The 14215-nt window shown below is 33.7% G+C and overlaps 1 protein-coding gene across 2 annotated transcripts in view; it reads left to right on the plus strand.

Annotated features, from left to right (window-relative positions):
- Snx13 (sorting nexin 13) overlaps window positions 1-14215 on the plus strand; it is a 95764-nt gene that overhangs the window by 63185 nt on the left and 18364 nt on the right. The window contains exons 14-20 of one of the 2 annotated variants that reach the window (XM_021201650.2): window positions 447-551; window positions 1146-1278; window positions 1833-1870; window positions 3634-3703; window positions 8514-8686; window positions 11782-11889; window positions 13295-13405. In XM_021201650.2, coding sequence (XP_021057309.1) covers window positions 447-551; window positions 1146-1278; window positions 1833-1870; window positions 3634-3703; window positions 8514-8686; window positions 11782-11889; window positions 13295-13405 — 738 coding nt within the window. The remainder of the gene's footprint in view (window positions 1-446; window positions 552-1145; window positions 1279-1832; window positions 1871-3633; window positions 3704-8513; window positions 8687-11781; window positions 11890-13294; window positions 13406-14215) is intronic. The other variant, XM_021201651.1, reaches the window with a different exon arrangement.

Here is a 14215-nt window from a genome sequence, read left to right on the forward strand (position 1 = left end):
AACACCTGTGATACAGAGAACAAAAGAATACTTAGACATTTAAAGTAAATAACTCTTTTTTTTTTTTTTTTTTTTTTTTTGGTTTTTTTTGAGACAGGGTTTCTCTGTGTAGCCCTGGCTGTCCTGGAACTCACTCTGTAGACCAGGCTGACCTCAAACTCAGAAATCCGCCTGCCTCTGCCTCCCAAGTGCTGGGACTAAAGGTGTGCGCCACCACACCCGGCTGTAAATAACTCTTAAAAAAAAAAAACTTGGTTAGTTTCCTACAAACTATAAAATGGACAAAATGCTATAGGTCTTTTAGCTTTCTTAAACATTGAAGTTTCATTTAGAAACCAGTGATTCTGATCTGCTGGTTACATTAAATGATATGATTCTGTTATTAACTCCTATTAGTGCTTACTTATATTTAGAAATTACAAAGAACATTTTTTTTTCTCCTTTAGGCATCACCAAGAGTTATTGTTGATGACTATTTAGTTGCAAAATTAGCAGATACTTTGAATCATGAAGATCCAACTCCAGAAATCTTTGATGATATTCAAAGAAAGGTACTAATAGTTTTTTTTCTTGAAAAAATATTTGTTTACATACAGGATTTTTTTGAAAAGAAGAATAGTTTCTAAAATGATATTATGGAAGTAATAACTTAATTACAGAAATGTAGATCACTTTTTTATTTCCTTGAATGGCCAATGAGAAACGTCTTTGAGTTGCTTTGTTTAAATCTGAAGAGCCACCTAGTGAGTAGTCTTAGAATTCAGTAATTAGATGTGTGTGTATGTGTGTGTGTGTATGTCTGTCTGTCTGTACGTTTACGTATATTTACATATATCCATATATAAATATGCCTCAAAACCTCATATTGATGTAAGTCTTCAAAATATGTATTTATTTCTTAGAGAATACTTTTTCCTAGAGCATAGAAATAGTGTAATTTCACATAACTTATATTAAGGTAGGGAGGGCTCTTTTAGTCGTTGGAAGTTACAGAATATTATATCATTAGTTGTACTATCTCACTGTCAACACTTAAAATAAAGATGCATTGTAGAAAAAAATCAGTGAAGCTTTTGCAGTACTTTATGTAGTAAAAACATTAATTAATATGGATTAATTTTTGAATACCTAAATTATTTTAACAGGTATATGAACTGATGCTACGAGATGAAAGATTTTATCCTTCCTTTAGGCAGAATGCGCTCTATGTGCGAATGCTGGCTGAGCTTGACATGTTAAAAGATCCTAGTTTCAGAGGATCAGATGATGGGGATGGAGGTAAGGTAGAAAGTGCTTGTGTGTGTCTCAGTGTACATTCTGATTACCAAACCAATGACGTTTGAAACATGATGAATGATGGGTATTTTTACACCCTAAATATAAATGGTTATATATTTTAAAGTGTAATATTTTAAAAACCAGTGTATTTGTATCTCACACTGAAGACTGATACTATTTATATCATTTCTTAGTCTCTGCAGTTACCTAATGGGCTTCACCTCTGAGTTCTTGCCATGGTTTGCATTGCATTAAATAATATATGGTACAGGAGAAGAAGTGTAAAAATGATTACTAATTGTTACCTAGTACTTGAATGTGAGTTTGTTTGTTTGCACCTTTCAGTTGTATGCATATTTTTATTCAAATGCCTAATTGGCTTGGAGATTTAAGAGGTTAGATATTTATAAGTGGAAAACAGTTTTCTTTTGTTGCTCTGATTGTATATGACCAGTGTTATTGATGTTTAAACTGTATATTAAACAACTGCTTTATACATTTTTGTCAGATTTTGTTTTTGCTTCTATGTATTAAGTTGTAGTTTTCTTTTATAGAATCTTTTAATGGGTCTCCTACAGGAAGCATAAATTTGGTAAGTACTAGTTATGGGTATTTTAATTAGTAAAGTAACTTGAAAATAATGTGACAGGTTTTTGATATATGTGAATAAATGATATTAGAAGCCTCTATTTACTCCTTATAATGAAAATACATTGTTGTAGCTTTTAAAGAATACAAACTTTATAAGGCATATGTTACTTTGAATTTTCATTTTTAAGAAATGTGATTAGGTCACACCTGCATCCTGCAGATACATTGTATAAAGGAATTGATTTCTTTACCCCAACTCTTTGGAGGCAGAGGCAGGGCATGTCTATGATCTGAAGGCCAGCCTGATAAACATGGTGAGCTTCCGGCCAGCTAGGACTAGACAGTGAGAACATATCTTTAAAAGAAAAAAAGAAGCAATTAGATTTCATAATTTCAAATACTATATTCATATAGTTATTATCTTTAAAACTTTAAGTCACTTCTCTTACTTTCAAAAGTTATATTAAGTTGTTAGGATAGCTTTCAACTTAGGTATTGTTGTGTTGTGGTCGAGTCAACTCTTAGAAGAAAGCATTTGAGGGCTTGGTTCTAGCTAGCTTCATATCCTTAGTCCATTATCATTATGGAGGCAATGGGGCCTCAGACAGGCAGACATGGTACTGGAGAAGGAGCTAAGAGCTACAACTTGATCTTCAGACAGAGAGACTGCTGTGGGCTTTGGAAACCCAGGAGCCTACCCCAGAGACACACTTCCTCTAGTAAGGCCAAACCTCCTGCTCCTTCCCAAACAGTTTTCCAGATGAGAAGTAAACATGCAAACATATCCCCACTGGGGACATTCTCATCCAAACTACCACATCTGTATTCAAGTGTGCATCAAATCAATTTGGTCATTACAAAAAATATTTGTGTTCAGAATTTTATAGCAATAATATCTTATTATTTTAAGAATTAAGAATGATAGGTTTTTAGCCTATAAACTCCACTCCATATTTGATGTTATGTTCAATAATGAACTCATTATTTCTCCTATATATCTGCTCTTGCCATTGGATAACTTATCTCCTAAAATACTGTTAGGAAGAAATGTATATATGTATATATATGTGTGTGTGTGTTTTATATATACATACATATATATACATATATATGTATACATATGTATATATATGTATAAAACATAACATTCCAATATTATAAATATTCCAACTTTGTAAATATTTGAATATTCCTATTTATAGTGTTAATACAAATGTTTAAACTGTAAAATATGATTTTTTGCTCTATCTTTGAAGTAGGAGCTTTTACAAGAGAGTTCCAGAAATCTCTAGATCAAATATATTGGAAGTCAGTGATTTGAAGTGTATGAAACTATTATCAAAGCCATTTTATCTTGAGAACTTTGGTTTTATTAGTTGTCAGTAAATATTTGTTTTAGTTTTCTTTGCGGAATGTATTTGTTGTATAAAATAACTTCGTGTAGAAAGGATGACTGAATTTAACTCATTTACATTATACTCACTAATGACTTTCAGTATTGTCTTAGGGGTCTGAGATAAGCTAATGAGATATGTGCATCTAAAGTAGATAATATCTATGTGCTAAGCTTCCCAAGTGCCAGGAGCACAGCAATGTAGCCTCCTTGTGTAGCTCCCTCAGTGTAAATGCGAGCGTCATGGTAAAAGGTGTGGTGGTGGAATATGTACTATAGCAGCTATGTGAGGCGATATGAATGGTGGACATGTGCTTTATAATTCTTAATACTTTTCCTGTGATATTTTGTTCCCTAATTTTTTCTTTCAGTCTTTAGATGACCTTTCAAGTGTGACTTCTGATGATTCTGTACAACTTCATGCCTACATTTCAGACACTGGTAAGAGACTTTGTAGAAACTACTACTTTTCAATATAAGTTGTTGTAATATCCCTGTTATTTTTACATTCATTACTGCATTCAGTTTGTTTTATGATTATATTTTCTATTTTTTTTTTTTTACTTGAGGCACATTCTTCATTGAGTACTGTAGTGTTTGGGTGCTTGTATATTTGGATATTTTTCTTTTCTAAGGTTGCCCCTGTTAACATTTAAAAATACTTCTATAAGCTAGTCCTTTCCTCTTTGTGCTTGAATGTTGCTGATAATTCATTTCCTAATTCCCATCTCTCTCTCTCTCTCTCTCTCTCTCTCTCTCTCTCTCTCTTTTATGGAGATCTCTTATCTGTGTTTGCTTTCATGCACTCAAGAATTGGCATAGATACAAAGACAGATGGAACTGGACACATTCCTCACAAAGTCTCACCTATACTTTAATGGATTGAGTAACCTAGGGCTCTGCACTAGGCAAAGATAGGTAGGTAGGTAGGTAGGTAGGTAGGTAGGTAGGTAGGTAGATAGATAGATAGATAGATAGATAGATCATTAAAAATAAATACATAAAATAAAATCCTTATGATCATCAATTTAATAATGTTAACAAGTATTAGAAATTACAGTTTTCTTCCTTGTCCTCTCATTGTTCCTATATTGTAAAGTGTTTTTGCTATTCCTACATGCTGAACTATACAGCTATATCCATCAATCAAATTTCACTTAGTTTACATTTTAGATAGTGAAAAGAGATAGTGATATGAAATAATCTGCATGTTTAAAATTGGCTTTGTTTTCTTGTGATTCTCAGTGGTACTACTAGAGATGCATTTTATACTTTTATGTGTGCTAGATTTCTGGACTAAGTTATCTGTTGGTTGTTTCTTCACCTTTTAAATGTAGTGAATATACCTATTAGTCTCCTTTTAGAAGTTATTTGAGAGCACATTGTCAAAGAAGAGGCCTTGTTACTTTCCCTTTTAATTTTTGACGTGATTGATTACTTTTTCCTTCCATAAATTTTTAAAGATTGGAAAAGTTTCCCACGTTCTTTGGTGGCCTTTCTTCTAATTTTCAACATCTATTCAGATATTAATCTTTATTTCTTAGGAATATTAAATTTTATATCTAGAGGAAGACATTCATATTTATGTCTCTGGTGTTAATATTTCTCTTTTTAGGCTGTTCTGACTTTCTAGTTGTTTTATTTAGTTGTTTATTTTTCAACAGTATACTATTCTTTAAAGACATGAAAGCATAAGGCAAAATTTTTTTTAATAAATTTTCTTTTCTTTCATTCAAACATACAGAAATTCTGGGGAAGCAACATCATATAGTAGGGTTAAGAACACAGTTGCCTCAGCTCAAATCGCTTTCTCTGTAGCTTCAGTTAGATGAAGTCCTCTGAGGTTTCTACTGGAATTTCTTCATTTGTCAAGAGGAACCTGGATAAAAATGCCTACCTTGTGGGATAGCTATAGGTCTGTCTAGTTACACTGGCAATGGCTTATGTGGGACAGGCATCATATATGGGTGCTTATTAAAACTTTTCCAACTGTACACTGATTCATGATCTCATGTCCTTAACATTTCTGTTATTGAAGATGAAAACTCCAATCCAGTGCCCTGCTGGTCCAAGACTGGTCCATGACCTCTAGTGTCTTCTTTCATCAAGAAAAATTTCATCATTAAAAAATATTGACTAGCTACATGTGATTAGCATGATGAAGATTTAAATTCTTAAATTCTTTACATAGCCATGTGTATATGGTTTCTGTGAGCAACATTAGCTTTATTAAAACAAAATATTCCTGTTCTGCCTCCATCTTCTTAAAATTTATAACTTACAGTAGCTTCTTGTCTTCCTTTAAAATCAAGTCATTTGTTATCTGCATTTGAAAACGTTAACTTCATTTTTCTTCCTGTTGTACATGCACCTGGGTAGACTCTGCTCCCAAATAAATTGTGGCAGATCGGATGATTCTTTTCACAAGTCCTTTAATACTTATGCTCTGTCTCTTCTCTATTCCTTGCTATTCTCTTTGTTCTTATTAATTAGTAGTTATGAGGATCTACTTAATTGGCTTCTACATTACCTTTTCCAAACATTTCTTGATCAAAATTGATAAAGTCATTTCTTTATTGATCTGTCAACAGTGTTTAGAAAATCTAGATTCTTAACTTGATTTAAAAAAATGTGTCTGTGATTCTGTTTGAGTCTGTATGAAAAAGTTGACAGTAAAATGTTAGCAGTGTATAGAGCTAAAATGTATGTGTAGAATATGATGACCAAAGTATTTTTATTACTAATATTATCATCAGTATAATTATCATTTGCCAGACAAAAATATTGTATGTATATATATATATATATATATATATATATATATATATATATGAAAAGCAAATTTTAAGTAGGAAGTACAAATTTTACAGAAGTTACTGTGAATAGTTAGAATAAGTTCTGTGTATTTGCTATTTGATAATATAGGTATCTACTTTTTATGTTATTGAAATAATTTACTAAGAAGGTACATAGAAACTGCTTTGCTGGGTGATTGGAAGACAGAAAAACATTTAGCTCTAAAACCTCTCTTTTATTTTTGTATTCACAATTACAGATCATTGCAATCTATCCTTATATCATTTTTAGACTTTTGGCTAATATGATAGTATAAGTTGCCACAATGCCACCCATATATGGCAGTGTTATAAAATAGCTGAAGCAGTATCCAGCCACCATTGGTCATAAGGAAGAACAAGTTCTGGGAAGTGAAGGAGCAGTGAAGCCTAGAGGCGACAGAAACATGAAGACCCCTCTCTTGGATTTGATGGCATTTTTATGCCCTCGGATTTAGAAAAAGCACAACTATGTTCTTTACTTATAACTTAGTATCATAAAGGACAGGTTGACATGAAGCAAGAACTAGGAAACTTTTCTTAGATTCAGATGTAAAGACTGAAGACTGTGAGGACCACAGTAGGGAACTGTGTCTAATATCCACAGAAAGGTGAAGCCTCGGTTTGTATCTAGCCTGAGTGTAACCTGAGTTTACTGTCTCTAGTTATCATGTGCCTGCTCCATGGTCTCAATCCAGACACGTAATACAATTTCTCTTCAGATAGCAGCAATGCTATGTTCTCTTATATAAGGTTATAGAATATTTATATGTGACCTATGCATATCCTCCCATATACTTTGAATCATCTCTTGAATAGTTATATAACCCAATGCAGTAAAATGTTGTATAAACAATTGATGACTAGGGAATATATATTGATTAGAGAATAAGAGAAAGAAAAAAAAGGTTGTACATATTAGTACAAGCACATTTAACACTATTTTTGATGCTCAGTTGGCTGATTTTCGAAGGGCCGAGTGTGTGAAAACTGCATACAGTGGTAACAACAGTCCTAATGTGTCCTTTCACAGAACACTCAAGATGGCTAAGGTGGAAAGTGAATTTGAGAAAGCAGCTCCAGGAAGAAATAAGAGTCACAGTAAGGGAAAGTTGTGTTTTTGAGAAATCAGAAATGACAATCTCAATAGTTTTAAATATGTTGGAAATTATTTAGAAGAATAAATTCTAAGACAAACACAAAAAGAACCAATAAATATATAAAATAAAAAATACAGTGATTGAAATGAGTGGCCGATTTAAGACCTCGATGGGTAAACACCATGATGTCTGCCATGCATGGCAGTAGGACAAAGTGGCTGAAGGACTTAGTATATAGGTTCCATCGGCTTGGAGGAAACTTGATGGGTTAGTTGGTAAAGAATTTAGGTTCCTAGCATCCATGTACGTTCCAGCACTGTAGTCTGTCTCTGAGAACCTGTTGGGCAGGTAGAGACAGGAGTGGCCCTGAGGCTTGCTGGTTAACTAGTCTAGTCAGTTCTGTGGACAACTCCAAGTTCTGTTGAGAGACTGATATATTGTGTTATTCTACATGCATATACACACATACTCACATGCTTGCTCATCTACATGCATACACACACTTAATAGATATGAAAAGGAAGCAGCAGGGTTTGGACACCTAGAGCAGTGGTTCTCAACCTGGGTAACAGTGCCCACAGGAGTCGTATGTCAGATATTTTGCATGTCAGATATTTACATAGTGGTTCATAACAGTACCAGAATTACAGTTATGAAGAATGAACTGGAAAACAAATTTAGAATTCAGAGTTCTTTTCTTTATCTAATAGTAGCAAGGTCAGAAACAGAACAGATTTTGCTTTTAAAGGCTCCTGGCTTGTATGGTGTTGGAAAAACTTTTTTCATTTTTTTTCTCCTGCTGTTGCTAAATTCCCAACATAAAGTACGTTTGTGAATTGTTCAATGTAATCTGAGAACAGAATTACCAGAGGATAAGCTTTACCCTGAGGCTGTTTTGTTGTTGTTTTGTTGAACAAGTTTTAGTTAAATTTAAAGGAATGGTAAAAGTTTACTGTTTGGTTTCTGGGGTTCCTGGTGTATGAAATTTAGGAGACTATACTATTTCATTCTGAGTAGTACTATGGCAACATCCTTGATAGTGAATAAAATCTCTTGGAAAGAGAATTCAATGCAGACACCAATTCTTGGTGCCATCATAGAACTTTGAGGATGTTTTATGTTGTAGTCATCATTTATAATACCATAAGCATGAGTGCACAGAGGATAGGAATCTGTTTTATCCTTTGCTGCCATTCTTTTGTCTCAGTCTGTCATTTCAAATTCTTCATTTCATGTTGTCTTACTTTTGTTTGTTTTTGTTCTTCATCTCCCTCCTTTTTGTGTCTTGTTCCTCTTCATTTTGTTTGAAATGACTAGTATATGCTGACTATGACCCATATGCTGTGGCAGGCGTTTGTAATGATCATGGCAAGACATATGCACTATATGCCATCACTGTACACCGGCGCAACCTAAACACCGAGGAGATGTGGAAAACCTATCGGCGTTATAGTGACTTCCATGACTTCCACATGAGAATCACTGAGCAGGTAATGGGGTTTGTAAAACTGTGGCCAAGCCTGTGGCCTTTACCCTGTTTCTTGGTTCAGCTTTGAGCCTACATTTCTCTAAGGGTGTTCATATTATATAAAGATATTGATAGTTTATGTACTTGGCATTATTGGGGACATGATTTCAAGCAGTGAACCACCAAATGAGATGTGGAAACTTGAACCAATCTAACTATTGAGGAGTAACAACAAAGCACCAATGGTAATTCAAATGGGAAAGTTAAATGAATGTAGATTTCTGATCTGTGAGGAAAAGGCAGGAGGGTGGAAGGGGGATGAGGGAGCCTGTGCTGTGAGAGGAGCTGCTTTGCACAGGAAGGAGACTGCTCTATCTCATTTGAACACAGTGTGGGCTTCCAGGGCAGGTATAATCCAAAGCTTTTGTCATGTGAATGATGCTTCCCTTCAACATGGTTGCTAACCCTGGATCCCTTGCTTAAGTTATTTTGAACCACAGTCTACAATGAACCTGACATTAACCAAATACTGTTTTAAATTCTTACTAAATTTAATCTTGTTTTATAAAAGTAAGTATAAAGATTTTTAAAGTTGAGTGAAAAGAAATTGTTCCTTCCTATTTTTGATAAGAACTTTTTTCTTCTTAACTTAGAGGAAAACAATAGCAGATGATATGGAAAAAATAATCTGTGGAGCTTATTTTTACACTTGAAAATCTTAATTGATTCAAAATTTAGTTGTATAAGTAGTGTCAAGTCACTAAAACAGATAACACATGATTAGATTTCAAACGACAGATACTGTAGAAATCAGAAAATATTCTTTTCACTTAATATATTCAGAAAAACACAGTTGGTATCATGATAATCTTATTAAAATATTCTGCAGCCAGAGTAAGATAGACTAATAGCCTTAAAATGATTAAAAATAAGAAGTGTTTATGCATTTTAAGTGGCCTGAACTGCCCAATCATTTATTCGAGAATTTTTTATTAAGTTTTTCCCATGTGCCTGACTCTTCTCAGTTCTAGGAAAATAACAGTGTACCAGACAGGCAGATTCTCAATACATTTGTGTGGATACTGCACATTTGTGTTTCCCCTTTTAAAGTCTGTATAAGTGCACAAAAACACTGATGCCAATGATGATATTAAATATTCATTATTCAAATGAATAAAAATGTTATTGTGTTTGAGTATTAACATATTTTGAATTTTTTTTAAAAAAAGATTTATTTATTTAATGTATATGAGTACATTGTAGCTGTCTTCAGACACACCAGAAGACGGCATTGGATCCCATTACAGATGGTTGTGAGCCACCATGTGGTTGCTGGGAATTAAACTCAGGACCTCTGGAAGAGCAGTCAGTGCTCTTAACCACTGAGCCATCTCTCTAGCCCCCATTTTGAATTTTTAACATAATTTCAAACCTACTTCATCAAATTTTGTGGTTTATTAAGAATCTAAACTTGATGCAATTCCAAAAGCTGAAAGTATTAAGATCAGGTGTTAAAAGGTTTGGCTTCTCCTAAGGCTTCTCAGTTGTTTCAGACTAGAAAATGACCACTTATCTGTATGTGTGCATTCCTTGTGTGTGCTGTAAGTTCCGCACAGAGTCAGTTTGACTAACAGCCTAACCCAGAAGCCTTGGATTAATTTAATTATTTCTTTAAAGGCTCTGTCTTAGAATATGTACTGTATAAGGTAAGGCCTTCCACATGTGAATGTGGATAAATGCAGTTCAGACCGCTGTTCTTTGGTAAGAAAGAGTTATGCTATGCACTTTGAAAAAATGAGTGGGTAACTTAGAGTCAAATGCATAAGTAATATTTTAGGCAACTGTGTATCTTTGGAAACAACATAGGTTATTGACTTCCCACAAGGTGTCATTTTTTTTTCAATCTTTCATAGATGCACCAGAAACTATTTCACATACTGTATTCAATGAAGACTGTTGCTTCTGACTTTATTTATAGCCAAATTTCTGAGTTATCACTACTACTCAATACTTTCAATGTATTGCCCCTATCTGCTCTTTCGTCTTGATAATGATTGAAGCAAAATTCTTATTTTACATGTATGTTGTGTAATGAACTTGTTCACATTTTCTTTCTGAACAAGTAGATTTTTCATTGCATTTAATTGTCAGAATCTTCCAGTTTGGGATGGAAATGATTCTGAATCTCATATATTCTCTCCCTCTCTCGCCATCTTCCTCTCTCTTAATGTTTGCAGCAGGAATTGGTCTTCTTCATAGAGATAATATATTTTAAACAAAGGATTTTTTTAAAAAAAAAGCTTTGCTTGTCTCAGTGTATGTAATATGGAAAAAGGGAAAAGATTGCCTAAAGTTTCAGGTACTGGCTGTTGGCCAGGCCTTATCCTACATCATTCTAGCAGTAGATATAGTTACACCTTGTGCTTGAGAAGGTGTAGTAGAGTACTATCATGGTTGCACCTAATATTAAGTCTGCAAAACCAAGACTCCTATATTGCTCTGTATTTTTGCATTACAAAGAAAACATTAGCATGACAGTGACTCTTGGGTCTTTCTCATAGTGTAACTTATGAGTTTATTTTTCATATGATGAGGAAAGGTTATTAATATTTAATATAAATGTATGCAGAGTTGTAATACAGATCCTGACTATAGTTAGTAGTTTGTCTTTCTGCTTTTTAAAGATATATATTACAGTGATTATTTTATAGTCACTAATATTAAAATAGTCTCTTAGATTTTAATAAACTATAATATCATAACTTTGATTCAAATTTTAATTTCTTAATACTCTCTTCATGAGTCAAATGGTGGCTAGGAAAAGTATTGCTGCTTTACTATGATGTTTTGACTGATCTGAAAATTAGAACAGCAAAATGAAACTTGATATGGCAGAATGCCCATTTTCATCAGTTATCCACTTTTATTCTCCATTGCCAATTTTTTATGATAAAAAAGGGTGACTGTATTTTGGGTTTCATGGACAATGTGATTGTGATGTTTTGTTTAATGTAAGAAATATAGCCCCAAATTACCTGAAGATACTTTGACATGTAGAGAAATTGTTAAGTGGAGATTATTTCTCTTGAGAAGTATTGAATGTATTTTCTCTTCTAGTTTGAAAATCTGTCAAGCATATTGAAGCTTCCTGGTAAAAAGACGTTTAACAATATGGATAGAGATTTTTTAGAAAAGAGGAAAAAGGATTTAAATGCCTATTTGCAGGTAAGGTGGTTATAGTATTTCCTATAGATTTCATTTGTTACAGCACACAAGTAGATAGATGCCTTTATTGAGTTATGTTTGGTGCAGCATGGGTGTGACATGCCTGTGACACTCTACCCCACATCCAGCCTTGTTAGCAGATCAACACAACTGAATATTGTGGCTGGCTGTTATTATGGACGAATAACTAATTTTAGTAGTGTATCAAATGTGATATGTAGTCTTTTAAGTAGTTTATTATTTCTGTATTTAATGTTAAACTTAGACATTTTCTTTTAAGCACTTAAGACTTTTGCTTATTTGTGTTTAGATGAGTATGTATAATATGTGTTTCAGATTATTATTACTAGATATATAGTATGATGTACCCAGAAGTTAAATGCTTATAATTTAATACATGATAGCTTTTTAGGTTACCACAGAACCTAGTTCATTTTTGATCCCAGAATAGTTCTTGAGAGAAATAGAGCGGAAGATATTTCTTGGGTTCATCATCTTAGTAATAAAATTTTCTCACAGGAAATAACATATTTTACAAGTTACATATTGTGTAGGCTGGTCGAATGCCTAGAGATACATTTTACACCTGAATACCCAAAACCCAGGTAGAGTAATAAACCTTGTCAGTTCATCCTAGTTAGTGGTTTCTAATGTTCTTGCATATCTTAGAAAGGTGTCATCCCAGTTGGCAGTGTTCCATTATCTAGCTTCCTGTTTTCTACAAAAGGAGTCAGCACACTGCAGCAGGAAGCCTACCTGTTGAGACCACGGATTTATTTCTCTAGCTGGTAGCTGAGTTTTCTGTTTGTTTTTGTTTTGTTTTTCACAAGCAGCAGGTTTGAACAGTTATAATAGTTGTAATTTGCTGCTGTGTATTGAAAGGCCAGGAGGGGAAGGAAGAACAGGTGGCTGTCACTTCATTCTTTCCCAGCTGGAAAGTGCAGTGCAGAAATGCTGCATTGATAAAATTTGTTAAACACTTTACTTCAAAATACTGAGTTTTAGTTTTATGAAGATCCCTAATAGTTTTGTACATTGATAAAATGACTTTTCCCAGTGGCGGTACTGTAAGTTAATTTTTAAGGGTGACTGACGCTCTTACACTTTTAGTCCCTGGACTCAGTATGTCACCACTTTTGCCCTAGACGCAACTAAGCTAGATTATTGAGATTATTAAGTTCATTTGCATTCATGAAAGCAATATGCTTTGAACTTTTTTATAACACTTGAAAGTTTCTATTCATATATATCATAAAATCCTATTTTCATTACTCTTAAACTTTAGCAGTATTATATCAGTATTACAGTTTCTAATATGGATAAGCTATAGAGCCAGGCATTTTATAAAGTGGAATTAAAACCAATGCTATTTTACCATCTTAAGATTTCTTCTTTTCCCTATTAGTTACTCTTGACTCCTGAAATGATGAAGGCATCCCCGGCGCTGGCTCACTGTGTTTATGACTTCCTTGAGAACAAAGCTTACAGTAAAGGGAAGGGCGATTTTGCTCGAAAGGTTAGCATATTATTGAATTTCCTTTTAAGATCTTTCTTGCTTTTTTTAAATAAAGGAAAATATAGATTTACATATATTTTAAAATGATTTGTTAAATATGTCTCGTCATGTTGGCTTAGTCAGTATGCTGTTGCTTGACGTATCTGTTCATACCAAATATGCAAATGAAAGACCACTGACCCAGATCATCATGCCCACATTAATTCATGCAAGCAGCTAATTAATTAAAGCATCATTTTTAAAATTTGTGTACATGGACTACTTCTCTCTAAAAGTGGAGATCAGGAGATCAAAATGAGTGTGAAGAAGACAAGGTATTTACTGCTGAGGGCTAGAGGGTTTCCAAATGGCGGATTTGGAAGGCAAATTTGGCAGAGTTACGAGAGCAGAATAAACATAACAAGTTAGCTATAAGGAAGGACCTCCTGAAACAAAGACATGTGCAAGGTACTCAAGGTAGGCATAATAATAGGGAGTTATAATAACAGGAGTCATAAAAACCTCAGGAAAGAAAGATACAGTTGCAAGATGGTTGTAACAAGCTTTTGAAACAAAGACATGGCTGTCATTTCCTGGAGAGCAGTGTAAACCATTTGTAGTTAAGATTACAGGCAAGGCAATAGCCTAATGCTTGGGAAACAGATGTAATCACAAACAAGAGTGAACCTAGTTTATCTTTAGTATAAGATGGCTTTTAAGCCAAATATGGGGACAGACTGATTCATCATATCTTATATACAAGCTTACATTATGATCTAGTGGTGCTTGACAGAAAGAAAACAAAGAAACACATATCTTTATTATTATTAT

Source organism: Mus pahari, chromosome 7 (assembly GCF_900095145.1).
Source record: "Mus pahari chromosome 7, PAHARI_EIJ_v1.1, whole genome shotgun sequence".
NCBI lineage: Eukaryota > Metazoa > Chordata > Mammalia > Rodentia > Muridae > Mus > Mus pahari.